This window comes from Mus pahari, chromosome 5 (genome assembly GCF_900095145.1).
Source record: "Mus pahari chromosome 5, PAHARI_EIJ_v1.1, whole genome shotgun sequence".
Taxonomy (NCBI): domain Eukaryota; kingdom Metazoa; phylum Chordata; class Mammalia; order Rodentia; family Muridae; genus Mus; species Mus pahari.
Window position 1 is genome coordinate 68,720,551 of NC_034594.1, and position 27,813 is coordinate 68,748,363.

Consider the following 27,813-nt stretch of genomic DNA (forward strand, 5'->3'; position numbering starts at 1 on the left):
AAAGCCAATACAAAACTGTGCCTGACCCTTTAGAAGCCCTAGTCCCAGAGCAAATGAGAGGTACTACGGCAGCCTAGCTCAGCAACATCACAGTGGTACAGATAAGCAATATTCCCTCAAGACACTTCCCTGTGGCCACAATTCAGGGCTCTGCCACAAAGCCTGGAGCCGTGACAGACATGTGAGCTGCACCTAAGGAGATCAGAGTCAAAAAAGTGCTGCCTCACACAGATGTGGGACTAAGGATCAGGAGAAAGTGATCCCCAAGGGGAAATTTAATCTGATGACAATTTAATGAGGACATAAAAACTCCCATTTCTAAAAACTTCAGATCAGTAGAGTTGCCAACTATGCTGCTGGAGACCCTGAAAGTATGCATCTGCATGCTCTAGGCTGCCAACCGTGGGAATAGGCACTTTCCTCCAACTGAGAAGTGAAAGGGCAGGGAGGTCTGCTGTAGCACAGAATGGTGTCGCACTCAGAGGCTGCCTAGTTTAAGCTCTCTACAGAGCTGGAACACTTCTAGAAGAGATGCCTTTGACCATGTCCAGCAGCACTGCCACATTAGTGCCACTGCTCTGAGGCGATTATTCATAGAAGTGAGAGTTTTCAGTCATTTCTCTCCATCAGTACAAAAAGGGAAGTCTACAGCTATTTCTCCTAGTCAGTGCTAATCAAGAGTTTTTAAACAAAGACTAGTAGTCAGAAAAAAATGGATGGTCATAAGTCAGGCATTTCTGAAGAGGACAGAGGAAAAAAATCCATCCTTTTCAATGCTGAGGAACAACATGGTTTCCTGTCAGGTCAGGCAAGTACATGAAAAGCAAAGGCAGTCTTACATATCATTTGCAAAAGGGGGCCACGCCCACCTCTTACACTCAAAGAAGTGCTACAGTTAGAAGCTGTCACTGGCTTTGCTCTGGGATGTTTAAGGTATAAGATCTGATACATTTGTTTTCAAACTGTCTGAAAACCTTTACAAACTTTCTTTTCCACAAGCTCTTCACCGCCATTCTTCTCTTCCTCAGGGGCTTTCCTCTTTGCTCCTTTCCCTTCATTCTTCACCACCTGGGAACCTGATGTGGCAAGAGAACCTAGAAATGAAGTAAAAGCCAGACAGAAACAGCTATAGACTGAAGAGTTGCCAGCAGACCAAGCTCTATCCACTCTAGCCTACAGACATAAATGCACTTTAGGCAAGGACCAACACATACTGTGCCCAGGCTAGAACTTATGGCTAGAAAGATAGAAGATAGGGCAACATCCACGCAGAGTCAAGAACCCAAGAGTCTCTGCCCCGGAGATTTCTCACAGTAGCATAACTTCGTTTGCAAACTTAAACTTCTAGCCTGTAGCATATTCATGATGTACTACATCCACAGACCCTTAGTGACTAACAGGGACATTTCCAAAAGCTGCAGCAAACTTGTATATTCCTGAACAAGTCCAAACAAACACACTCCTAAAGGCTTAAAATGAGTTAAAAGGCAGGCTCTACATGAAAAACAGAGTGCTGCTGGAGCTGCCCTACCTCTGTATCAAGCAAACCTAGCTGCTCCAGCAGTACTCATGTGTTGGTAGACCATAAGGTCTAGCTTCAGTTTCTAATCTTCCAGCTACAGTTTCTTCACAACATGGTGAGAGTATACTATCTCCAGAGACTGTGTGAACATCAATAGGGACAAGAAACAAACCAGCTACTGTGGTGCCTGTTACACCAAATGTCCCTAAATGCTCTCTATAGCCATTCATTCAACCTACTTGTTAGGAAAAAGAAGAAAAAGCTCTGTGGTAAGATTCATCTCCTTGCAAAAGAGCATATCCACAATGGTATTACAAAATGCATGACACACTGTATAAAAAAGAACAACTTAATGAGAAAATGTCATGGACATTTTAAGTCTCCTCCGTGTCTCTCCATCAGCATCACGCTGCTTACTGTTTGGGCTCCAGTTTTCCTTTCTGTATCCTTTCTAATTGCAAAATACAGAAGTACCCTGCTATTAACAGCCTCTAGGTGAGTTCCACTGCACCACAGGACTCGGTCTGTATGTTAAAGACTCTTCACTAGGCCCTGTCTTACAGACTAGCACATGGTCAATTCCCACAGACTATCTGCCCTCTTAAGAATCGGTTTTCCAAGAAATCCAAAATACTGAGTACCAGATTATACACGCTGTGTAAGTCTTCTAATGAGTAGCAGTACAGACTGAATTATTTTAAAGTTAACTCTACAAAAGCACTTGATTTGCATATCACCCTCATAATTAAGAGCACTGACTTTATTAGGAAAGTTTTCAAGGCTGAATGACAGGAGTGTGCTGCAGTTTTTCATATGAGTCCCTAGTCCTGAAAACTTTGGGATTCTCATAGAAGACAATTAAATGCTCTTTTTAAAAGCAACCCTACTGATTTCACAGGGATTAAAAAAAAAAAAACTATTTGGAAAAGTAGTAAATATTCTATTTGGCAACAAATGGAACTTTTAACCACAAAAAATAGAACCACCTGCAGCCTCTCCCCAGTCCCCACAGCGCAAAGAGGTTGTCAGTTAGATGGAATAATCAGCCTGCAGCTGTAACAGTACACCCATCACTCTTCCCTTCTGACACAAAACAGAACACTGTCATGTGGGGGACATAAGGCAAATCAGAGTAACAAACTGAACATTTAAAAAAGTTAATATGAAAGTTCAGAGTGAATTTCTGACCTTTTAAATGATTGTTATTATTGGGAGACATGGTCTCATTACATAGCTCAGGCTAGTCTGGAACTCAAGTTCCTTCTGTTTAACCTTCTAAATAGAGACTACAGGCAGGAGCCACATGCCGGGATTTTAATTCTTAAAAACTCAGCCTAGCAGGTGAAGGCAAAGTTAAGGACAAGAAACAAAATGGCTGATACAGCACTGAAGGCTCTAATCTCTGCTTGTATCTGAGCATGTCTGTTCCATTTTAATAGACCTCATCTGTACTATAATGTCATTCAAAATCCTGCTAAAACCTGTGCACACAGTTTACATAGTGGCACAATAAGGATTATCTCCAGCCACACCTCAAAACTGTTTGCCTACCTGAATTGCCACTGGCAGCAGGTGGAAGATCATCAAAGAGTAAAGGTCCCCCAGATCCTGAAACACAGAAGAACCCAGAGTGAGTCCACGATGACAAACCAGGCTTCAGCTTCAGAATCCATCCCACCAGGACACCTATGCAGCAGCTTATTGAGACAAATTCAGAACTTGTGTCAATCCAGTGCAACTCAGTCTGTAGGGAATATTATATCCGGAACCTATTTTAAAGTCCTATGTTTTCAAAGGAAATAGAAATTCTGTCTTAAATGAGCTGAATTTCACTTCAACTAGTAACACACTGAACTGAACCAGAGAAAAGGCTCGTCCTGTTTATGCAGCACTTCTCAGGGCTGCCTACTGCAGGTCTTTCTGCCTTACCTGAGGCCATGGGTTCAAAACTTAAAGACAGCCAACACCTAAAACATCTGTGTGTTAAAAATGGGGGAAAGGGAGAAAGATTGAGACAACTACAATCCCAGGATGAGTAGACGTTGACACACACCTGGGAAAGCCTGAAGACTGTACCTGAGTCAGTACTGCTGGCCGGGGGCAGGTCCTCAAAGAGCACGGGTCCTTCCTGTGCTTCTTTCCCTGAAACAGAAAACCTGTTTTTAGAGAGCAGATGGCCACCCAGGATAAACTTCTACAGGGTACACACCTGTGAGATAAGTGTGCCCATTCCTGATATGAGGTATGTTGCTATGAGTTAAATTTTCTCTTTTCTGTTAAGCAAACATACTTTTTAAAAAATCTCATCAGGACAGCTATTCACTATAAAAGGCCTGTTTCCAACAGCCACAGTCCATATAAAAACAAGGAAATGACACCCTAGCAGGTGCCAAATTTAAAACATATTTGGCTTTTTCTTTTGGTGGGGAGGGGTCAGGGGTTTACAATATAGCCCTGGCCTGAAACTCACAATAAAGACAAGCTGACCTCACACTCACAGAGATGCTCCTGCCTCTGCCTCCTGAGTGCTGAGTAAAAGGTATGCGTGTGCTGCCATGGCTCTTCCTCCCCTTTCTTTTCTAGCCCCAATACTAAGTGTAAAATGCATGCTAAGTGTGTGTTCTACCACTGAACTACATACGATATACCCTTGTTCCTAAAATCTTCCCTCGAGAGAATCACTGAAAGAGAAAAGTCGACCCGCACCTCAAGGCAGAGCTGAGAAGCAGAGGGTGCCTTCAGAGGCCTGTGGGAACTACTGAACGCCATTTGGTGACTTGTGCAACAGGAGAGAATCTGTTAGGACTTGGGTCACCAGCAATATGAGTCTATGGAGATCTATCTCACAGCTGAAGAGGACAGGTCTCAGAAGAAAGCCAAGGAATGTTTCTGGTTTTTCTTTTCTTTTCAATCTAAAAAGCTGAAGATTAAATTCTAGACGTCTTATGTCCCATTATCATTTTTCACATAAAATGTAATCATTATTCCTTACTCCCCAGCTTCTAAAAGTCTTCCAAAATTCTACTTAACTATTAAACATATGAGCTGACCCACAAGAATCTAGAGGAAAACACCCTGATGGTGAGGGGTAAGCAGACTCCTTACCTACCAGATTCAGTTATGCAGCATCACTGGCAGCCCAGTGGTATTAAATGGGAAATTATCAAAAGAACTTGTTTTCAACTGCACACCATTCTAAGTTAGCATAGTGAGATGTGTGCTATCCCTAACCCCTACCCACTGTGTATCTCATTATCCAGGCCATCTTTGCTCTCCCCATGCTGCCTGTCACTGAATCCCTCAGAAACCATTAGTGATTAGTAGCCATTGGGGGGGGGGGGGTGTCAGAGTGACTGATATAGAATTACACAATCTATATTCAAGCAACTTTTATTTAAGAAATGTCCCCAAAACACACATTATTTTTTATTATTTAATTTTATGTGTACAAGTGTTTTGCCTGTATGTCTGTCTGTACACCATGTGCATGCCTGATACTCAAAGATCAAAAGAAGGCCTTTGAAGCCTCTGGAACTGGAGCTGCAGATGGTTGCAAGCTACCATGTAGGTGCCGGGAATGGAACCTGTGTCTTCTATCAGAGCAAGTAGGGCTCTTAGTCACTGGGCCAATCTCTCAAGCCCCCAAAACACACAATTATGGCATGTTATGATTATTTTATTAGTTTCTGTCAAGCTCTCACACAAGTACAGGGAAGAACATAGTGTTTTACAGAGTTTTTTAGCATCTACATAGGTTCTTAGAATGTATAGCTGGGTTAAATGACCACTATACAGCATGCTCACCTCCTATGGCTCTCTTGCAGAGGCTTTGGGTTCAATTCCTAGCACCCACAAACCCAACACAGACCTGTAGTTTCTTAGAGCACATGTAAAATACCCTCATTTATATCAGTTCACTTAAATGTATATTCTTCAAGATGTTTATTTATGATCATGATTTGTTCTCCATATAAAGATGAGATGGGTATCAATTCTCCTTACATGTGTGTCTACATGTGAGTATGCTTACGTGCTGTGTGTGTATGTGTGTGTGTGTGTGTGTGTGTGTGTGTGTGTGTGTGTGTGGAAGACATAAGTAGACTCTGGCTGTCTTATTTGATCTCTCTCCACATTGTATATTGAGGCAGGGTCTTTTGAAGCTAGAGCATGCTCATTTGGCTCAGCTAGTAGCCAGTTTACTTCAGAAATCCATCTCTGCCCCCGAGTGTTGGGATTACATGTAGACCTCATGCTCACCCTGCATTTACATAGGCAGTGGGATCTGAACTTCATACTATGTGGCAAGCACTTACCCATCCCTGTAGCCTAATTCTTCTCTTTAAAACAAAAAGTAGAATCTATCAATTCCAAAGAAAGAAATGTCTTGGGGATATTTAGAAGTGCCTAAATAGTGCTGGTGAGATGGCTCAGCGGTTAAGAGTACTGACTACTCTTCCGGAGGTCGTGAGTTCATAATCCCAGCAACCACATGGTGGCTCACAACCATCTGTAATGAGAAACAAATAATAATAATAATAATAATATCCTATGGGCCAGCGCAAGGAGAAGGGAAGGGGAGGAAAAAAAGAAGTGCCTAAATAAACACACATCCCCTAAAGCTAACAAAGTCTCTTTTATTTTATTCCCATACAACAACCCTTAGAATTCTAATGCTCAGGATTCCCAACAAGCTGAGGAATCACAAACATTTTCATTTTTCTCATGAGGCACAAATGTATGGAAGCAGAAGGCAAAACTGTCTTTCATTGTCCCCAGATACCCTTGGGGTCAATGAACACTGCTTCTGGAACTAATATCCAAATCCAGAGATGACTGCTGTCTTATACAAATGTCATTTTACCCAAACAACTCACCAAGATCATCCTCTATATGTCACACCATCTCTAGAATATCTGTGCCCAGCACACAGTAAATACTACAAAAATGGCACCTAGACTGTGTCATTTAAGCAAAGCTAACTAGAAACCAGTCTACACATGCTTACAGCTTCTAAAAATCTGTTTCAATTCGTGGTACATAGAATCCACAAGTGTAGAACCCACAGATACAAGAGGGCTAACTCCATTCTAAGAAGCAGAACACTAAAGAGTGCTTACTCTAAGTATTAATTCCTCTATAAACCCCTAATAGTCTATCAGCTCACTTCCAAAGGTCTAACAATCAAAATGCCCATTCCCCTGACACTCCAAACTGTATTTGGTTGGGGGATGATGAGATACCTCAGTAATATTTCCTCTTGCAGAAGACTTATGTTCAATTCCTAGCGCCCACACGGTAGTTCACAACAATCCATAACTCTAGTTCCAGGGGAATCCAACACTGTCCTCTGATCTCTGGGGGCACCAGACACACATATGGTATACATATACACACAGGCAAAACACCCATATAACCTAAGTCTTTTAAAAATTAGATAATTAGGACACCTCATTCAGTGGGCCACGACAGCAGTGGGCCCAGCCTCTTAAGGACAGGGACATGTAAATTACAGCATGGAGGCCAATCTGAGCAGCAGCCCTCCTCATCTAAGCATGGTCTTTCCACTACTTTTGTCCAACAGGAAAAGTCTTTGCATAGATAACAGGTGTATCTTCAGTTCTCACAGGCACATCCTCACAGCAAATGTCTTGCTTCAGCCATAAGACTGAGTGTTCAAACAGCACTCTCTCACCCTAGAATACCACCAGAGGTACTTACTTAAACAAAGAGAGACTACCTTCCCATCTTACTGGCCACAACTGAGAATGAGCTGTAAAATGAAATTCTCACTGCTTGTAAGGCACTATATTAAGGGCCCTAAATGTTTTAACTCAACTGATTACTATAAGGATCCTATAAGGTACTGTTACTACTCCATGAAAAGGAAGCTGAGACACCAAGGCCAAATGCCTGCCCAGGATGGCTATGGGAGTGGAGTGGAGATTCAAACCCAGCTGACGGATTTCCCAGTGTGGGCTCTAGTTGGGCACCTGCCTTGGACTTCAACCAAGACCACGCCTTATTACCCTTACAGTTCTACAGCACAACCCCAAGCTGGCTCATGAAGACCTCTTTAGTCATCCTGCATATCATCCATCAGTATGGTCAAACATGTTTGTATCTGGATCCTTTAAAATGTCCTGTAGTTTATAAACACTACATTTGATCTTAGACAATGGATGTGGGTCATATTATACTATGGAACTTTTCCAAAACTTTGCACTGTTTTGAATAAACAGAAATCCAAACTACGTGAACTATAGTCGTCAGCTACCACCAGACAATATGCAACTTTGATCCATAACAACAACGGGAATGAACTGTGCACCTTTCCAATCATAGCTAGTATTAGCCATCGCCTCCTCCCCATTATCTATCCAGGCTCTACATCTTCTGGATATTATATATTATGATGACTTTTTTGTCATTTGTCTTCTGGAGTGTTTCACTATGTAGCCTGACTGCCCTGGAACTTCTGTGTAGACCTAGACCAGCCTGGCCTTGAATTTATAGAGATTTGCCTGCCTCTGCCTACTAAGTGCTGGGATTAAAGATGTGTACTAAGGGGTTGTCTTTTTATTAATCCTGTGAATCTTTCAATCATTAGGCATAACTATATTAATTCTTCAAAACATATATTGTCATTCTTTTCTCAGTTCACTTAACTATGACTTACTTTTTTTTCTTGCATATATACACTAAGTTTTAGAAGTAATGTTGTCTTCTGATTTTAACCTTTATGTTTGCATTTCCATTTCTCAAATAAATACTCATGTGACTGTGTGGGTGTATATACAAGAGTGTGTAAAGGCTAGAATCCTATGTCCACATACTTTAATTGCAGAGATTATAGAAATGAGTCTTCACACCGGCTCCTAAATTACATACTTCTAAGTTACTCTAGTGAGCAAATAGTCCTTGACAATTAAACATCAGTTGTATTTGAGGTGCTAAGAACTAGACTCAAGATTTTTCATGCTAAATTCCTGCTCTTGCACTGAGTGACAGCCCCAGGCTGACCGCCTAGTGTTTTGCCCTTTGGTACCAGTTCTGGACCCAGGGCCTTATACCTGATAGGTAGGTGTTCAACCATGTGCTTGTGCTCTAGCCTGACCCAGGGCCTTNTACCTGATAGGTAGGTGNTCAACCATGTGCTTGTGCTCTAGCCTGACCCAGGGCCTTATACCTGATAGGTAGGTGTTCAACCATGTGCTTGTGCTCTAGCCTGACCAGCAGTTTTGAACGAAATGTTCTAACAAGCAAACAAGTGAACCATTCTATGTAACCAAACAATCTATGTCAGCATTTTACGTATCTGTAAGTTCCACTACTGACAGAAAATAAGTATAATTCCTTTCTGCAAAAGATTGATCTTTTTTTTTTTAATTGAAATACTCAACTATCAAAATCTTAAGTCCTAGAGTGAAGCTGGAATTCAGGACATTATCTGTAGACATAAAACACATACTTTCTACATACTTATTCCAGGTTATAGAAATTTGTCTTGTGGGTATGAAGATGTGATACTAAAAAAACTGTGCTGAGTGGTGGTGTCATCTTCTGCCACACACATTGTACTTTTTACAGAATCAGTGCAACTGCCTCTTTACATTGTGGTTACAGTGCAGATCCTAGGGATGTTACCAGCCATCATCTACAAATCCCTGACTATAGAATCTAACCTGGGTCATGCATTCCACCAAAGGCACAGGTTCTCCTTATTCCACATAGTATCTGCAGGAGGCACCACTTATTACACACATTTGCCAGCGGTTCCTGAAGGTCAGAGGCAGTGCAAAGCTTGATCTGAAGACACAGCCACTTCCATTTCCCACACACCTTCCTATAGTATGTGAAAATGACTAGACTTATTTTTTAATTGCTCCTAGTACTATTTTGGAAAATGTGTTATACTGACCCATGAATGAGTAGGGTAAATATGCAATTTAGTCTTATCCTTAGGACTACTTAACAACCAACACCATTTAATAAAGCAAAGTATGGTGTCAGAACATGGTCTGAGAATGGAGTCCTGTGAGGAGAATTCTAAGTGCCTGTGAGAAAAAGACAAGAGTCTTGTGACCTCAGTTTCTTCAAAACACATAATTATTCTTGGAATGTGTTTTTGTGTTCTTCCCAGGTGGAGTGGATAGGAATGAGTTTATTTCAGATTACTCAGTATGTTTGCTGCTATTACTCAATTAAATGTTCATATACCTTTATGGACCTTTATGGAAAAAACATTTTTGCCAAGTGCAGCTTATCCTTGTGATTGTGTACTTTACTCATGTGATTCTTAACCCTCTGAATAAAGTTGACTATATTACAAGAGAGTTAGCCTCATTTATCAGCTCCAATCTCCCAGGTCCTACCACCAGCTAGAGATAATCAGGATAGTATGCAAATTACTTTTAAATCACAATATTAATGATTTAATGTTTAAAATATAGTATTAATTTTTAAATCATCATTTTGGAGCTAGAGTTGATGGCTCTGCAGTTAACACAAGCTTCTCAGTTTCAGCACAGAAATGGCAGCTCACTACTGTCTGTAACTCCAATTCCAAGGGGTTCTACTCCCTCCTCCTGGGCCTCTATAGGTACCAGACACAGGTGGTACAGACATACTGCACAGGCAAAATCACTTGTAGCCATCAAAAACAACTTCCTCTTATTAGGGTGTTATGTAACTATTTTGTTGGTACTGTTGCTGGTTTTTTTTTAAACAAAGTGGACCGTGTTCTGACACCATACTTTGCTTTATTAAATGGGGTTGGTTGTTAAGTCGACCTAAGGATAAGACTAAATTGCATACTGACCCTACTCATGATATGGTCCAGACTGGCCTGGTCCTCAAGAGCCTCCTATCTAGGCCTCTGTAAAGGACTGGGATTACAGGTGTTATGTAGGGAGAGGGGGACACGTTTATCTAAGGATGTTTTATTAGCTTGCTACAGTAACTCTGAATCTAAATTCTCTCAATCTCTTTCGTATTTAGCCCTCAGCTTTCTGTGCTCCACAAATTCTGGAAGCCTGTCTTGTCTTAAAACTTCAAGAATACATTGTAACAGTGTCCATATCCTCCAGGCAAGCAGGAAACAGTTCCCAAATCCACTCCAAAAGGCAAAAGATCGTAAACACCCCACTACCTCTATGCAAGGAAGTCAGCCTGGTTTGGAAGTTGAGCTGGAGGGAGGGAGGGAGGGAGAGAAGGGGCATGGGGAGGGGGTTGCGGAGACCAGGATGCGCCCTCTGCACGTATCTGCTAAGTCCCAAGTTGAGTTGTAAGGTTTTAGGTCATGTCAAGAGAGCCTTGACCACGGAGAAGACCCAAAATAACTTTGGATAAAAAGCAATATAGACTACTAATGATGACAGATTTCCAGGCACACCTGGCAATCCAAACTCTGGTCCGAGCACATTCAGACACAGGTTATACTCCAGTGACAGATGCAAGGCTGCCTGTATGAGACCAGCTTTACTCACAACTGTAACGGGTGGTTATCTTCAAAATGAATGGCTGAATCAAATTCACAGACTCAAGGCCTGTGACTTAGAAGCTCCTGCACCATCAGATTGGTTGGTGGGAGTAAGTAACGGTGCCACTACCCGGAGCAACTTCAAGAGGAGGACACTACAAGCGTCTCAGGAGTCTGGAGGTGCGCAGGTAACCAAAGCACAGGTGTGAAGAGGGCAGGTCCATACGTTCTCATGACCCCAAGCCCCAGCATTCTTCCATGCTAGCCCGTCCCGCTCTGCCAAGCTGGAGATCTGAGCTCTCCCACTTTTGAACATTGTCTCCTATCTAGAATCTCTGGAAACCATCAGCCGAAGCCCTTAGCTAAAGGCCACCTCCTTCCCCGGTCTTTCTCACTACTCTTCGGGTACCGTTACTCCGGACGCCTGGCGTTTCCCACGGTTTTTAACCTATGCGATCAGAACTGAACGCTCTGAAGGCAAAGGCTGGGTTCTCTCCACCTTCCTATTCCCTGCCAAAGACGTTGCCAAAACGTGGGCTGCATCCGCCACCCCCCACCCCCGGTTATCCAGCCGTAGCGCCCCGCATTGGCCGTGCAGGCGCCCCGCACCGAGGGGCTGGGAGTCGGAAACTTGTTAAGTTCTCGGGGTTTCCAGGACGCAGACAGGCCCGGGACCAGAACATTGCGCTGGGAGACTTGCTGTGGCCAAATTAAAGCCAGAGTGCCCCGACCCTTCGGCGCGGGACTTCGTGCGTGTGCCACGCGAGGCCTGGACAGGGACCGCGCGGTCGCTGCGGCCTCGGGAGCCAGAGGCCGAGACTGAGGCGGCGGTGGCGCGAAGATGGCGGAGGTTGCGCATCCCGGCGCCGCCCTTTTTCCCCGCGCCGCTTACCGGCAGACGGCCGCGGCGCGCGCTCGGGCTCCGGCAGGTCCCCGAAGAGATCCATGGCGGCGGGGCAGTGGAGCGGAGGCTCCGCGCTACCCTGGGCGGCGGCGACGGCGGCGGCGGCGGCGGCGCCGTCACTCACCGCGGGAGACCCTGCCAATCGCGCGCCGCGCAGCCGCCGCCCCAGAGTGCTACGCGCGGGGGCGGGGCGCGGGTGGGCTGCGCAAGCGCACAGGCGCTCTTGGCCTGGGCATTTGGTCCCGTGATAAATTGTTATGGCGTTTCCCCGGGAAGGGAGGAGTGGCGACGAACCTGACATCCAGACAGGCTTTTGGCCAGAGAGGCGGGTCTGCACCTGTCCACTGTTCCCTGTGCGACCGAGCAGGCAAAACACCTTCTGACCGCCCGGGAGAGGATGGCGCCCAGCGGGGTCTCAGCTGTCCCACTGGGATAGAGACCAGAAAACAACACCATCACTGGCCAAGCCACAAAAGTGCCAAATATTCCCTCATCTCAGCCACCAAATTGCTGCTGCTTTACCAATTACAAAGTTGTGCTGTGTATTCTCCCTGGTCTCAGAAAAGAGCCACTCATGGAATTAGTTCCTCTTCCTGCCATACAATCCACAAAGACTTCATTCACTTCCTTAAAGGTACCCAAATTTATTGGCTACACACCCAAATCCTACCAGCCCTTTCCAACACCACCTTACCTGCCCCCCCCCCCGTGTTGTGTGGACTTCTTGGTGCAGTAGGTAACAAGACATTGCTTCCTTGCAAATGTAAACCAGATATTCTCTAGCTGCAATAGGTGGGTCCACCCAGCAGACCCCCAAGCCACTGGTTGAAGTCTTTACTGCACTCAGACAGAACTGTCTCTTCCTTGACAAATGTAGGATTTTGAAATAACAGCACTTTATCTCTTGTCCATATGTCTCACCCACTTCTCAGCCCATCCCAACTTGACATCACTATGTCTCCAAAGCAGCTCTTGCTAAGTGTCTTAGGGCTTCCATTGCTGTGAACAGACGCCATGACCTAGGCAACTCTTATAAAAGACAACAATTGGGGCTGGCTTACAGGTTTAGAGATACAGTCCTTTATCATCATGGCAGGAAGCATGGCAGCATTCAAATAGGCATGGTGTTGGAGGACCTGAGAGTTCTAAATTTTCATCCAAAGGAAGCCAGGGGCAGACTTTCCTCAAGCAGTAAGGAGGAGGGTCTTGAAGCCCACCCCAAAAGTGACACACTTCCACCAATAAGTTCACACCTCCTCCAATAAGGCCACACCTCCTAATAGTGCCACTCTGAGGACCAAGCATATTCAAATCACCACACTAAACTTGATTTCCCACTCCTGCAAATAGACTTGTCGGTCATCATTCCACATGAATTCTGGCAGTGTTTGTCATGTGGCCTGTCTTTCCCTCATATGTATGAACATCTCTCCAGGTTTTACTTCTAATCATTGCTCCATCTCTACCTGGTTTACAGGCTCAACTTCTGACTGTTAAATACAATCTTTTGTGGAGACAAGAATTTGCTGGGTAGGCCAGGCTGGACTTGAACTCACAATGCCTCTACCTTCCCAGTGCTAGGACTATATATAAATCTGTGTCACCACCCCTGGCAATTGGAATTCTGACTTGACCCTAAGTTCTCTTCTGTTCTCTTTCCCTTCATAATCTCATGCACATCAGGCTTGAATTGCTACCCTTTTGGACATGACTTGTTAATTTTCCTACCACCAATAGATCTCTGGGTTCCACTAAGTCCCAAGAATGGGTTATGGGTAATCACAGTACCTCAACTCCCTGACAGATTTCATTTTCCCTACTACAAATCTTTTCCTTAGTCTGTTGCTTGACCTAAGATACTTGGGCAGAAAGCATGGCAATGGGAGTATGTGGTAAAGGAGGTTCTTCACTTCATGATGTATAAGAAACAGAGTGGAATGACATCAGGAAGGGACCAGGATAACATAATCCAAAAGGACAAGTTCCCAGTCACCTACTTTTTACAGTATCCACTTCCCACCACCCCACCACCTGACAACAATCTATTAAAATGTTAAACCTGCAATGAGTTAAACCTTTCACTAGGTCAGAACCTTGTGATCTAATTGTTTCAGAAAGCACACACTCTTGTCTTCCCCCCACACAATGTATTTTACTAGTTTTGTAGATATGGTAATCCAGTCAAGTTGACAGCCAATGTCAAGCCTCACAATGCCCATGTGCAGACATTTGTGTGGACTTAAGTTTTCTGCTTCTTTGACTAGAAGAGTGTGTTTGTTTGGTTATATAGGGAAAGCATATTTAGTTTTGGAAGAAATTATAAGTGTGTTTCAGTGTGGCTGTTCCATTTTACCTTCCCACCCATCCTGGGAGTGCCTGCTTCTGTATCTGTGCCAGCATGCCAACATTTGTTCTGTCTTCTGGAGTTTAACCATTCTAACATGTGTGTGGTTAAACTTTGAAGTCAAATTCTAATTGTAGACAAGTGCATGAATCATAAAGCTAAATGACTTTCACAAACCAAACACAGCCATATAACAAAGATCCAGAATAAAAGATTCTGTGCACTCTACACACACACAAAGCAGGCATGACCTCCTGAGATCATCACCGTTAGTGCTCTGCCCTGGAATTTGCCTGGACTTGAACTGCATGTGTGAAAAAACACAGGAAAACATACAGCATGTTCTTTCAACTGACTTTCCTTCAACATCATCTTTGTGGCATTCAGCCACATTGTTGAAACTGTAATCCACCCATTTACGTAGGCACACCACTCCTTGTCTATCTGCTCTTAGTGACCATGGAGGTTCTGACCTGTCTGGGAACTGTTACCCACAGTGCTGCTATGAGCGTTCTATATCCGTCTGGTGCACACAGGTTTTTTTTTTTTTTTTTTTTTGGTTTTTCAAGACAGGGTTTCTCTGTGTAGCCCTGGCTGTCCTGGAACTCACTCTGTAGACCAGGCTGGCCTTGAACTCAGAAATCCGCCTGCCTCTGCCTCCCGAGTGCTGGGATTAAAGGCATATGCTACCATGCCCGGCAGGTTTTCATTTCTATTGGAAAATGCTCAAAGATTGGATTGTTGGGTCAAAAGCCATCTTTATGACTATATTGAGCTATATTGTCAATAGCTGTAATCTTAGTTGGCCTGTGTTTTGTTGAAGTCTTGTGTAATCTAAGTCAAAATTTACCATGTGGGCCAGGGTGGCCTGAGACCTGGAGCAATCCCCCTGCCACGTTCTTCCAAGTGGATTACAGACACGTGCCACCATCTCACCTGGTGAACTATGATCAAGTGCACATCAAAGTTACAAGTTCAGTCCTGATTGTATGATCATGGTGTTAAGCACATTCATTGTGTCGCAAAGCATCACTGTAGGAACATGGTCCAAGAATGGAGTCCTGTAAGAATTCTGGGTGCTTGTGAGAAGTCTTGTGACCGGTCTCGTAGGAACGCAGACTTGGTCTGGAATGCTTTGTGCCCCTCCCAGGTGTGGTGTCTTTATTTCAGGGAACTCATTGCTTGCTGCTGTTAGCAATGAAATTGTTATGCCTCTATGGAAAAACACATTTTTGCCAAGTGCATCTTGTCCTTGTGATTGAACACTTTACTCATGTGATTCTTAACCCTCAAAATAAATTGATGCTCTGAATAAAGTTGGCTATTACATGAGACTGTAGTCCACCTCATTTATCAGCTCCATTCTCTCAGGCCCTTACTGACTCTATAGTAGTGACATACCATCTAGTTCCAGAGTTGTCCCTGTACTTTCCACTTTAATATTTTGAGAATTGCAGATATGCAGGTCATAGTCGCTCCCCACTGCACCTGCTCTGGGTAATGCGCATTGGCTTTTTGAGAGTTTGTCCTATTCTGCCTTGTGAATTTGCCTCCCAGGCGCCTCCTGTTAGAACCTTACACTATTTGTTCTGCATTTATTTAGTGTTTTATGATCCATGTGCACATATATCTGAACTTCATTCTCCATTGATAATGTCCCATTGCATGGACTGGTCATGTTTGCTTACATCTGCTTACCTGTTGCATTTTCAAGTTGCTCCCACCTTTGGCATACTGTCAGTTCTGTGGACACAGATGTTAAAACTGTGCTATAGCTCTCATATATGCCTAGGATTGCCACACAGGGTCGCATAACCATGTAATCTGAGAAACCACTGAATTTTTTCCACAAGAGCTATGCTAGTTTACCTTCTTAGCAACAAGTGATTACTATTTTAGTGCTGGGGCTGACCAGATGTGAAGTGGCTAGGTTTTGCAAATGAAGAATGGTACATTCAGGTGCATACCTACAATGTGGATCAACTTTGCTGTATGCTTGAGGAACAAGACAGTTCTATGTCTGGCTTCGATTGATGGCCTATTGAGGAGCTGGTGAAGGAACTCTGTTCCTTCCAGCCTACTGAGTCTATGGATGGTCAAGGTGGTTCTGGTTCAGATATCTGAAGGAGCAGGACAACAGAGGCAGAAAGGAATTTGGCACTGAGCAAGGGAAGGTACAGTGTAACTCTCTGGCTATTCCAGTATTCCTTCTATTTTGTCAAACAAAAGTATGTGCTTTCTGAAACAATTAGATCACAAGGTTCTGACCTAGTGAAAGGTTTAACTCATTGCAGGTTTAACATTTTAATAGATTGTTGTCAGGTGGTGGGGTGGTGGGAAGTGGATACTGTAAAAAGTAGGTGACTGGGAACTTGTCTTTTTGAGCAAATCAGAGGTTGAGGTTCCCCAGTAAAGAGATGAGCTTCGGGCAGAAGTTATGTTATATGTTTCTCACATATAACATAGGTTTCATCCATTGTACATTTTATCCCCAGTACAGACAGGCCTTGATAGATTGAGTTTATTACTTCTATAGACGAAATAACCAAAGGTGCCAGTACTTCATGGACCTTAAACAGGGAAATTCTAAGGAAAAAAACCCCAAAGTTACCAGAGATTGCTATGGAATGATGGAACATCCTGTTGCAGGACTGGTGGCTTTAGGGCAGGTGAGGGGGGAGTTCCAACTTCATCAAAGCCTTAGGGAGCTCTGAGGGTGAGTGCACCCAGTCTTCTCTAGGAGGATGAAGAGGTGCTCTCCCAAGATACGGGCTCTGGTGCTCTTCAGGCCTTAACCTATGTGACTCCTACAGATACAGGCAAGGACACGGGCACACTTCTCTACATGTTTAGCCATCATTTTTCCAAGTCTCAGGGATCTCTGAATTATCAGCTTCAGAGCAAGGCCCAAGCTTGTCCTTTAAGCAACAGCCTAACATCCCAGCTTATGCCTTATGCCACCCAGGGAAATCCAAAGGGATCAACTCCCTTGTAAAATGGTCAACAGATGCCAGAGGCAGCTCTAACAAGCATGTACCTCTGACTCCCTGGGTATATCTTAGGGTATTACAATTCAGTGTCTTAAAAGTGACACACTAGGGTAGCAAGATACTGAGCACAGTAGTGTCCCCAGGTGAGGACACTAACAGGGTTTGGAAGGTGTCATGGCAGGCTGTGGAGATGACCCAGGAGGTGGTCCTCAACGTTCCTCTTCCTGGTGTATGTAGTCCAGTGTGGACCTGCTTCCTTTTAGTCTGTATGGCCTTCAACTCAAACAAAACATTCCAGAATTTCCCTTATGAAGTCAAATGGATGACAGAGCCCACTTCCTCACTTGCTCTCTTGCTTGCTTAACCAGGTGGGAGGCACCTGTCATACTGGGAGGCACACTGTGGATAGGCGAAGAAGGCAGTGAGGCCTCCAGCCAAAAAGCAGAAGAAAATAAGTCAGCGAAGCCTCTAGCCAAAAAGCAGAAAATAAGACCCTTTGTGGGTTTTCTGGAAAGGAACTGAAATCTTGTCAACTGTACTTTGAGAGTGACAGCATCTCCTCTTGGCTGGGCCTTCACATGAGACACCATGGCCAGGGCAGCACACTCAGACTGTAGCCTGTGAGTGAGACACCACCAGAGATAACACTATATGTTTAAGCTGCTAAATTGTGGGGTACTTTGTTACACAGCAACAGAAATCCCTAGCTGATTTTCTTGATCCAAGGTGAACCCCTTGAGGGTTTCTGTGCACAGGTGCCATGTCCCATTTTTGCTCTGGTACTGCCCCACTGGCGCCTCTACCACGGGACAGTAGGGAGCATAACTGGATGGGATGGAGTCAACCTAGACCTCCAGTCCTGAGGAAGCCTCACGGGATCACGGTCCTTAAGGCACAAGCGCTGTACCCAGTGGGAAGGAGGTCAGTGGGAAGGAGCCACAGAAAGACAGAATTGCTGACCACTTCTGACATAGCCCGGCTCCTCCAAGGACAAGCTGCTTCCCTCATGCCCATTTCCCTTCCACGTTTGGAGGATAGGAACTTTATCTCAGGGATCGAGTTACTATAGGGATTTGCTGTGGAAATCAGAAATCTGAAAGACAAACCCAGTCCTCTGTCACTCTTGCCCACCTCCATGACCACAGCCTGCAGGGCTGATGGACTACTTTCTTGAGGCAGCCTTCCTTGGGGCCTGCCTGTCGGAGGGCATCTCAGCTTTTCCTCAACTCTCACCATGCTCATTATTCTGCTCTGACACATTGATGCTTGGAAAGTATCAACCCCTTTGAAACTACATTCTTAAGTCAGATGCTGTGGCCCCCAGGACTAGGCTGAATTTCCTGCTGAAACTCCTCCTGGTTACAAAGAGAAACACGCTGTCTCCAGTGATTTGTTCACAGAATTCCTAAATTGGATGGAGAGACTCCAGTCTCCTCCCTCATGCAGAGGGGTCAGGCCTGGTTGGGGCCCAACAAGACCCACATCTCGTTTGCTCTTGCAGAGCACAGGGACAGCCAGGCCTCCAAAGGAGCTCTCAGAGACCAGAGAACTGGTGCAGATGGGTCTTGAGCCAAGGCAAAGCTACAGGAGAAAGAGCAAGGGTCCAGTGCTGGCAGGACCTGTGGGGTTTCTGTGTGAGGCACCAGTTGGTGGCCAGCATCTTCTGGAAGTCTCAGGTTTCAAGTTCCCACCACATCCTTAGATAAAAAACAAACAGAAGTTTGGGCTCAGGGCCAATCCTGAAGCTCTTACATTCCATCCCATAGGCAATGGTCCTTCTCTTTCCCCCTCCATTGCCTTTGCCCAGCATCGCCACATCCCTCTGTAAGAGAGGATGCCCAGGGCTGCCTCTGTAGACTCTCAGTTCTGTGGACCGGGTGGTTCCTCCTCAACTACCACTCAAGACCAGCAGAAGCTGACTGGGAGCACTGGAGGAAGAACCAGGAAGGAAAGGCACTCGACCTCCCATTCCCAGGCTCTTCAGCCTGGTTCTCCTCCCATAGAGCACTCACCTAGGTGAAGTTAGGCAGGATCCTGGACATCCTGCTTTCTGGGCAGGATGTCCACAGCCTCCTTCAGCATGATGAATACAGCAGCTAAGGTGCTGCCCAGTGAGTGGCTGCTCAGATCCTGCAACAGGACAAGGGGAAGTCACCTGTCCTTAGAGGGCTGCACTATGGTTTCTGGCTCACCCATGGCGGGCGGGGGTGGGGGGGGAGTGGGGACTGGCTTGCTGGGTGGCAGGGGAGTTTGGGGTGAGAGCAAGCTTCCTAAGTAGAAGGATAGGGAAGAAAGCTAGAGCTTCAGTTGTGGCAGTCCACAGGGAAAGTTCATGGTGTGGCTACAGACATAGCTAAGATGGTTGAAGGTAAAAGGGGTTGGGTCTGGAGACGAGAGGGGCACCCACCAACGGTAAACCACCTCCATGGGTGTTCAGGGGCTTCGGAGATGCAGTGCCATGTGCGCTCCTCCTCCGGCAAGCCTGATCCCTCGGCAGCTCAGCAGAACGCGGCCGCTCCTCTTTCGGCTGCCAGCCCCTCTGGCGCCCTTGGCACCGTTGGCATCGTTGGCACCGTTGGCACCTGCTCGCGCACAGGTTTCTGAGAGCGCACGGGAACTGCCCGCTACAGGAGGGCCCGAGGCAGCTCTCGGAAGGGGCGGGGCCGAGGCTTGGGTCCCGCCTAGAGGTTCTGAACCTATGGCTCATCAATTCCTGGGTAGGCTCTACAGCCCCATTTCTCAGTTTCTCTGGTTCCCCAAGATGGGCTTCCGCAGTGGCAAGGAACACAGTGGAGATGAATTTACAAATGGTGGACTGACAGGAAGTGGGATGACAGGAAAATAAGGAAATCGCGGGTGACCGCACGATTTTTTTTTTTAATTTAAAAATAGTATTATATATTTGCCTGCATGTTTGTTCACCACGCGCATGTCTTGTGCATGCTTGGAGGCCAGAAGGCAGCACTAGATCCCCAGAAATTTGAGCTACAGATGTTTGTGAGCAGTTTTGTGAGTGCTGGAAACTGAACTGGGGTTCGCTGCAAAAGCAACCAGTGTTCTTAACCGCTGAGCTATCTCTCCAGGCTCCGTAGATTATCTATTTAATTATGTGTTTGTCCGTGGGTGGGGAGAGCAACAAGGTAGAGTTGGGAATTGTAGGATAAAAGGCGGGAAGGAAAAACATCCTGACCCTGACAACCCCAAGCCCAAGGCCAAGAAACACAATCCCACCAGTCCTGAGCTTGCCACAGAAGCACAGTATAAACCCTGCCTTCCGGTCCATTTCACTCCTGCTTCTTGCCTAAGGAGTTCCCCCACCCCCAACAAATCTCTTGTGTGAGGTTTTATTTTTGTACAATGTGACATTGTGGTATTCCTTGGCTCTGGACTGCCAGGATACCTCTCTGAGCAGAACTGTAACACTTTCTTTTGGGAAACCTCCCCCTGCCTGCCGGAACTGAGCTGCTACATTGGCATCAGCGGAAACTCTTCCCCCACAGCTGGAGCAGAGCTGTAATACCTCTCTATAGGGAAGTCTTTCCCTTCGGAGCTGCAACACTTAACATGGGTAGAACTTTAGGATGAAGAGAGATTAAAAAAAATTTTTTTTTGGATAAGGGAGTGATAACCCGGGAGAGGTTACATTGCACATGGAGATGGAACTGTGTCTTGAACATGACTCATGTATCACAGAGATGCAGACAGGTGTTTTGTTGTTGTTGTTGTTGTTGTTGTTGTTGTTGTTGTTGAATTCATACATAGCAAAGAGGGAATGACTCAAGGCAAATGAATCTTAACAACCAAGCAACTCAGCTCTAAGTGATGCCACTAATATCTGCAGGCAGGATTCCCTCACAGACACAAGGGGCACAGGTCAAGTTGCAACTCTGACTGCACAGCAAGGCATCACATCCACAGCCACTGGTGGCAAGGACAGTGACTCGGTGCTGGCTCTGTAGCAGATGTTCCTTGGGAGGAATGTTGGCCAGCCTCAGTTTTATTTAGCCAGGTAAACCAGGGTGCTAGGTACTCAATGGTCAGCAAGGGGAGAGCCAGGCCAGCAGAGCCTGGTGGAGAGGCATGGTCATTGGAAGGGTCCCTTGTTGTTGGCATATGTGGCTTGTGAGGTACATTGAAGACATCCTCTGATGAGCTGCCTAGAGCTTGGCTTGGTTGTTTTGTTTTATTGTTTGCTGTTTGTTTTTCCGAGGTAGGGTTTCTCTGTGTATCCCTGACTGTCCTGGAACTTGCTTTGTAGATAAGGCTGGTCTTGAACTGGGAGATCTGCCTGTCTCTGCCTCCCAAGTGCTAGGATTAAAGGTGTGGGCCACTACCATCTAGTTCTCATTTTTTCTTTCTTTTTCCTTCCTTCCTTCCTTTCTTTTTTTAAAAAAAGAATTATTTATTTATTTTATGTATATGAATATACTGTAGCTGTCTTCAGGCACACCAGAAGAGGCATCAGATCCCATTACAGATGGTTGTGAGTCACCAAGTGATTGCTGGAAATTAAACACAGAATCGCTGGGAAAAGCAATCAATGCTCTTAACAACTGGGTCATTTCTCGTGCCCTCATTTTTCCTTCCTTCCTTCCTTCCTTCCTTCCTTCCTTCCTTCCTTCCTTCCTTCCTCCCTCTTTCTTTCTTTCTTTCTTTCTTTCTTTCTTTCTTTCTTTCTTTCTTTCTTTCCTTCTTTTCTTTCTTTCTTTCTTTCTTTCTTTCTTTCTTTCTTTCTTTCTTTCTTTTCTTTCTTTCTTTTCTTCTTTTTAAAAACCCAACCAACTTCTGTCACTGCTGCCACGGCCACGTCAATATTAACTTACCTGACATTGCTACTTTAGCAGACAGTAAAGAATTAATTTCCTCAGTGAAAAGTGGAGAAAACAGTGTTTCAAGAGGCAGGGGTGGGTGTACATCTTCTGAGGGTGGGGAGACTACCTCCTAGGGTTCTGCTTTTTACTTAGTTTTGTAAAACTCTGAGGGTTCAGTGTTCTCAGCCTCGAGAGGGCCCTCCCACACATCTTCATCCCACGTTACAGGATCCCCCTCTTCACCAGCTAATGCCCTCCCATTACCCACCAACACTCCTTGAGGGTGGGACTTGAATTTTTGCTGTAATTCAGTCAACCGTATAATGAAAGCTTTGGTTTGATTTTTCCAATACTTGAGCTCTGTCACTGCCAGAGAGAAGATTCTCTTCCAGGCGCACTTAGAAATCTTTAGATTACTTATGTGCATCTAGAGCCAGCCAGTTTATCACAGAATTCGTAGTTGCCCTTCACTGTATTCTGAGATGCTAGAAGTTGCTTAGTTTGATCATGGAGCCCATTCTTTTCCTTGGTCACTTTATCCAAAGATGCCAGAATACCAACCGGCATCATCATTTTCCTTATTTTTCCACAAATTGTTAAAATTTTATAGGTAGGCTCACCAAATCTGTTGCCTCTCAATTGGTGACTCAGGATAATCAAATGCATTTGTCTCATGAAATCTGTTAAACAGTTCACATCATGGGCTTTCAGCACTCTTCCAAGTTGCTAGGAGAAGTGTCAGTAAGTGGAGAGGCTTTGGTAACTCTAGGTGCTGGCAAATTGGAAGGCCTATTCCAGATACTTAAGAAAATCCATCCCTATACTCCGGTTGTTCTAGAACCACTTCTGCTACCAAAATCAGGGTACTCTAGAAGAGCAGAACATATAGAATTAATCTGTATCTATATAGATTGATATAGCTATATAAAGGGGATTTTTAAGAATGGCTTTCAGGCTGTGGTTCAGCTAGTCCAACAATGGCTGTCTACCAATGGAAGGCCCAAGAATCCAGAAGTTGTTCAGTCCATGAGACTGGATGTCTCAGCTGGTCTTCAGTATACGCTGTAATCCTGAAGTAGGTTCTTGTGCCAGTGAAGGAATGAGCTTGCCAGTGAGTGGGAGAGCAGGCAGGCAAAGCAAGTAAGCTTCCTTCTTCCATGTCCTTCACACAGGCTGCCACCAAGAAGGTGTGGCTCAGATTAAAGGTGGATCTTCCTATCTCAAAAGATGAAAAGTGGGTCTCTCCACTTTCAATTTTTTTTAAGAAAAAAAAAACCCTCAGAAGTGTACCCAGCTGCTTGGGTTTTAGTTTATTCCAGCTGTAGTCAAGTTGGCGATCAAGAATAGGCATCACACAGCACAACCCTGCCTGTTGAAACCCTGATTTGGACTCCCAACTTATGGAAATGCTCGGTGTTTTAAGTCACCAAGTTTGTGGTCACTTATTTTGGCTATTACAGAAAATAAAGGATCAGAGGTTTGGGGCCAGGTGGCAACTTTCAGTGGAAACTCAGGCATCAAATGCTTTAAGCAGGAGGCCTGGGAGGAAGCCTAGGGACTGCAGAGAGGGGATGCAGGGTGAATGAAATAATGGGGTACCTGAAAACAGGATTTGTGCTCCTAGACTGTGCCTTAGGTAAAAACACTTCCCGGCTGAGGCCAAAGTAGTTGTTGCTCTGGAAGCCATTTCCACTTCTAAGAAAGAGACAGTGGGCTAAGGATCACAAAGAGGTTGGCTCTGGGTTGGAAGAGCACAGGGCTGGAGCAGCACAGGGCTGGAGCTCTGTCCGTGGGTCCTGGGCTCATTGGCACATTTATTCCAGGTCTCCTTGCAGAAGGAGTAAGGCCTCCCCTTTGTCCAGGGGACTGTGGAAAGATGCAAGTGCTGACATCAGAGCGAAATGCTCCTTCAATGCCCTCAACGGTGGCATCAGAGCTTAGTGCTTTGTCCTTTCGATAATGATAGAAGCCATGCAAGAGGGTCCATTATCTGTGTCCCTCTGGAACACTACACTAGTTTGAGGTAAAGAAAATAATCCCAGGAATAATGTTTCCATTCCCCCAGGTGCCCAGAGCTCAGCCCCAATGCTAAGATTAGGTTGCATGGATTTTAAACCTGGCATAGAGATGAACCCCAAAATACTAAAACTGTGGAGAACCTGAAGCTTTTGAGAAAGATGCTGTTAAAAGGCACATGACCTAAGATGACAACCCCAAAGCCTGCTTGCAGCCTAGTGAAAACCATGTGCTTTGGGGTCCTGGAGGGAAGGGGGTTCTCTAATGGTGCCACTGATGGCTGCCAACTGGTTATCTGTAGGCATACTACATACCCATCCTATCCACTTCTTCCTTCCTGAGGCTTCTGACCTCCAGTGTCTAACCTAACCTCAGGCTCAAGTTGTCTGGGCCCAAGGCACTTTCACATCAAGCACTCAGTCTCTACCCAGGCACCAGGGGAAATGCCTACCAAGCAAAGTGACAAGCGAGTGCACTGTATGGCTCAGCTAGTCAACAGGCTTCCCAAACTAACCCAAGGACCCAGGTTTGATCCTGGAGAACCATAATGGAAGGAGAGAACTCCCCAAAGTTATCCTTTGACTTCCTTATACATGCCTATAAGTACAAACACTTTAAGAAGGAAACAAACAAACAAAAAGTGGCAACCCGAGAAAGATTGACATCTGCACCATACTCATGAACCCGAGGCCAGGCCTTCGAAAGATACTCCCAAGGCAAAGAACTAGCAACTAGCCACCAGCATTAGTCCTGGGAGCTCAGGAGAGAACAGTGCAAGGACAGATCTTCTCCCTGGCTTAGTTACCCTGGAGACAAACCCAATGCTAGAGGAACCCTCGAGGACACATACTCCTAGGAAAGTGGCGGAGCACAGAGGAGCTGGCCAGCAGTAGGGGCGTCTCTATCAGCACCACAGGAATGTACTTTGCTGTCAAAGGGTGGACCCTTTAAAAAGGTATACACTAGTGTTGGATGCAGTTGAACATTCACACATGGGACACATCAATGACAGTACACCAGGAGCAACTAACTCCAAAGTTCTTTATTTAATTCCGTTGGAGCATCAGACTGGCAACCAAACTCACACGCGCAACTGTGTTACAAACGGGGAGCAGCTTCAGTGACTGCAGAATATGGCCGCCTCCCCTGGTCTTGTAGCCAAAGTAGCAAATCTGAACTTCTATTCAGGCCAGGATTGCTGTGGCTTGTGTGTCCCTGCCCAGGACTCTAATGCTCAGTCTCAAGATTGGCCACTTCTGCCCTAGATCCCCCAGAATGCCCAAAAGGCAGGGAGAGGTGAACATGAGGGAGCCCTGGCCGCTCTCCAAGAGTCTCCCGTCTTTCTGTAGTGTTCCCCCACCCCACCCCCGACCCCCATCCAGAGCTCTAGGATCCACGAAATCGATTCCCTCAAAAAATAGTGCTAGGGACCTGCAGGGGCTGGTCATCAGGGTTGCCATTCAAGTCATCCGTTGGAGAGTGGGGAGGGCATACCTGGGGAGCATCTTGGGCTGTCTCCACCTCCTCTGATACCCAGGGAGGAAGCAAACTTAAGGATGGCAGCCACCATTCACAGGTCCCTGGTAAGTGTTGGTCACCAAGGCCTCCACACACTCTGGGCCCGGCGAGCTGCGGTCAGGCTGCCTAAGGATGTAGGCACCAAATCTGGCCCCTCAGTAGGCACCCGGTTTAGTTCAGCCTCCGGGATCTCCTCTAGGTCAGAACACAGGTCGTCCCCGGGACCTGGGGGGCTGGACAATGGGGACTCAGGGGACCCTCCTGGAGGCCAGCTGCTCCTCCCAGAGCCTCCAGGCAGAGCAGCTAGGGAGTCCCCCAGCAGATCCCGAAAGCCGCTACTCTCGCGCAGCGGCATGGATTCTAGCAGGTGGTTCAGGAGTTCGGCTGAGACAGTGGCATCGATGGCTTGGCACGTGGACACGAACGTGTGCACCTCATGCATGCACTGGATGTAGCCAGCAGCGAAGCGCTCGCTTGCTTCAGCCTGCAGCTGCTCCCGCTCTGTGCAGGAGGGTGGGAAGAAGAGAGCAGCGCCCCGCACCGTGAGCAGTGACTATCGTGGCTCGGACGATCCGCTCCGCGGGTTCGGGGCTCACCCAGGAGACACAGTAGCGTGTCCCGCTCTGGGGGAAGCCCTCGCCATGGGTAGGACCGGGGCTCCGGGAGCCGACGTGTCCCACTGTAGGGTGGCAGGCGTGCCCGGTCAGCGCCCCCGCCCTCGATCCCCGCCGCCACTCACCGCGCGCCCGGCCTCGCAGCGCGCCCTGCACGCGCCTCACGGTCAGCTCCAGAACCTCGGCGTTCTCTAGCTTGGCCTGCACCTGCGCAGAGGGGAGGGGAGCTGAGTACCGCCGTGCGCTCCGGGGTGCGCCCTGAAGCCCCCCGCACCCTTCCCGTCGCACCTCGGTGCCGGCCAGCAGCAGCCGCAGCTCTTGAAGACTCTCGTTGATCCGCGCGCGTCGCTTCTTCTCCACCAGGGGCTTCCGGGCCTGTGGGAAGCGGCTACTGAGCCCCCTGGCCCGCGCAGCCTCCCCCAAGCCCAGCCACCCGCAGCCCCTGTCCGCACCTTTCGGTCCCCTCGTGCTTCCCAGCGGTCCTCATCCTCCTGGCCTGCACGGTCCCGGCTGGGCGCCTGGGACGGAGCCATGGTCTACAGCGCCCGGAGCCCGGAGCCCGGCGCCCGGCGCCCCAGTGCAAACCACTCGGCGAGGTGGGTCACAGCTAGGAGGCCCCCACTAGCTCTCCCGAGTCTTCCGGCCCCCGGGGCCCCGCCCCTTTTATAACAACTTATTTACATGTCAATGCACCGATTGGCTGTGCGTGGTCGGAGCGGCCAGCCGTGAGGCAGCCTGCAGCCAATGAGAGCGGCGCGCTTTGTCAGGCCCCGCCGGTCTCTGGCAGCTGGCGGGGCGGAGCCCACAGCCGGACCTCCTGCCACTTAGGCAGGGCTGGACTCCTGGGCAGTGACCTCCGGCTTCTCTCTTGCTGGTGTGCTTGTGCTTCCCTCCGCTGAGTTATGAGGCCAGATCTGTCTGTCTGTAAGCCTGGGCTTGGCTATACATTCTTCGGTCCGTATATCTATCCGTTCCTCCCTTCCACCCACCCCTTCACCCATCCATTGGTACAGGGCATTTGCTTCCCTTGCTATTCGGGAATAGCGCTCCAGTCCCAGGGCTGACTTCAGACAGGGCAGTGCCAAAGTCAAGTCCGTGACCTCGGGACCTGGAAGGGGCTTCGGGTCACCAGTGGCGAGAGTGCAAAGTCCAGGGAAAGTACGAGCCAATTTAGCAGCAGGAGCAGGACCCCTGTGTGTCTTTTTGTACCCATTAGGACACCTATAACCTTACTCCAAGATCCGCGGTCGTTCTTACTGAACCTCTATTTCTCTATGCTCTAAGTCACTTACCTAACCACTATCTTGTCTATTCTAGCCCTACCCCAACTGCCCCCAGCTTTTCCTTCCGTGTTCATCACCCCGTACCCGCCTAAGCTCCTCTCATTTCCCTCTAGTCCCTCCGCACCCCTTTCGGTGGTCTCACATATCCCTGTCCCCCAACCCCTCTCCACGCTCACCTCCCTTCCCCGCGAGTCCCCTTAGAGTCCCCCACCCCCTCTACCCCCAGTCCCTCTCAGCTCCTCCCCCTTCTATCCTTGGTTCCTGCAGGCCGAGGCTGCCGTCTGGCCCTGGTAACTTGATGCCCGTGACAGTTGGCAGCTGCAGCCGCTTCGG

At 46.9% G+C, this 27,813-nt stretch overlaps 2 protein-coding genes and 1 long non-coding RNA gene across 6 annotated transcripts in view; all 3 read right to left on the reverse strand.

Annotated features, from left to right (window-relative positions):
• Nucleotides 1-12,074, reverse strand: part of Ilkap (ILK associated serine/threonine phosphatase) — a 25,581-nt gene extending 13,507 nt beyond the window's left edge. The window contains exons 1-4 of one of the 3 annotated variants that reach the window (XM_029538674.1): nucleotides 11,893-12,074; nucleotides 3,599-3,664; nucleotides 3,074-3,130; nucleotides 985-1,076 (exon numbers count right to left, since the gene is read on the reverse strand). Coding sequence is in view for 1 of the 3 variants with exons in the window: in XM_021197828.2 (XP_021053487.1) it covers nucleotides 975-1,094; nucleotides 3,074-3,130; nucleotides 3,599-3,664; nucleotides 11,893-11,947 (298 nt within the window). In the remaining 2 variants the exon portion in view is untranslated. Of the gene's footprint in view, nucleotides 1-974; nucleotides 1,095-3,073; nucleotides 3,131-3,598; nucleotides 3,665-11,892 lie in introns of all 3 variants that reach the window. The other 2 variants (XM_021197828.2, XM_029538673.1) reach the window with 2 other exon arrangements.
• A 6,553-nt stretch (nucleotides 12,075-18,627) lies between these two features.
• Nucleotides 18,628-19,779, reverse strand: LOC110321163. The gene is made up of 3 exons (XR_002380503.1): nucleotides 19,646-19,779; nucleotides 19,251-19,368; nucleotides 18,628-18,935 (listed from the first exon to the last, which is right to left on the reverse strand). It is a non-coding gene; the product is annotated as an uncharacterized LOC110321163 (long non-coding RNA).
• Nucleotides 19,780-25,092: 5,313 nt separating this feature from the next.
• Hes6 (hes family bHLH transcription factor 6) lies at nucleotides 25,093-27,483 on the reverse strand. Of its 2 annotated transcripts, none has more exons than XM_021198351.2 (4): nucleotides 26,650-27,433; nucleotides 26,486-26,572; nucleotides 26,323-26,404; nucleotides 25,093-26,084 (listed from the first exon to the last, which is right to left on the reverse strand). In XM_021198351.2, exons 1-4 carry the CDS (start codon nucleotides 26,728-26,730, stop codon nucleotides 25,660-25,662), a joined length of 675 nt encoding a protein of 224 aa, XP_021054010.1. In that variant the 5' UTR covers nucleotides 26,731-27,433; the 3' UTR covers nucleotides 25,093-25,659. The 2 variants fall into 2 exon arrangements, with proteins under 2 accessions (XP_021054010.1, XP_021054012.1); XM_021198353.2 differs by having other exon boundaries at nucleotides 25,956-26,084; nucleotides 26,363-26,404; nucleotides 26,650-27,483.
• Nucleotides 27,484-27,813: the final 330 nt, after the last annotated feature.

What these genes read in the sequence shown, in the direction of transcription:
- Hes6 (XM_021198351.2), bottom strand. Translation starts at nt 26,730, where the DNA reads ATGGCTCCGTCCCAGGCGCCCAGCCGGGACCGTGCAGGCCAGGAGGAT. An exon ending in AAGCACGAGGGGACCGAAAG is followed by an intron (nt 26,573 to 26,649) that starts GTGCGGACAGGG and finishes CGCTTCCCACAG; the next exon opens with GCCCGGAAGCCCCTGGTGGA. An exon ending in TGCTGCTGGCCGGCACCGAG is followed by an intron (nt 26,405 to 26,485) that starts GTGCGACGGGAA and finishes CCCTCTGCGCAG; the next exon opens with GTGCAGGCCAAGCTAGAGAA.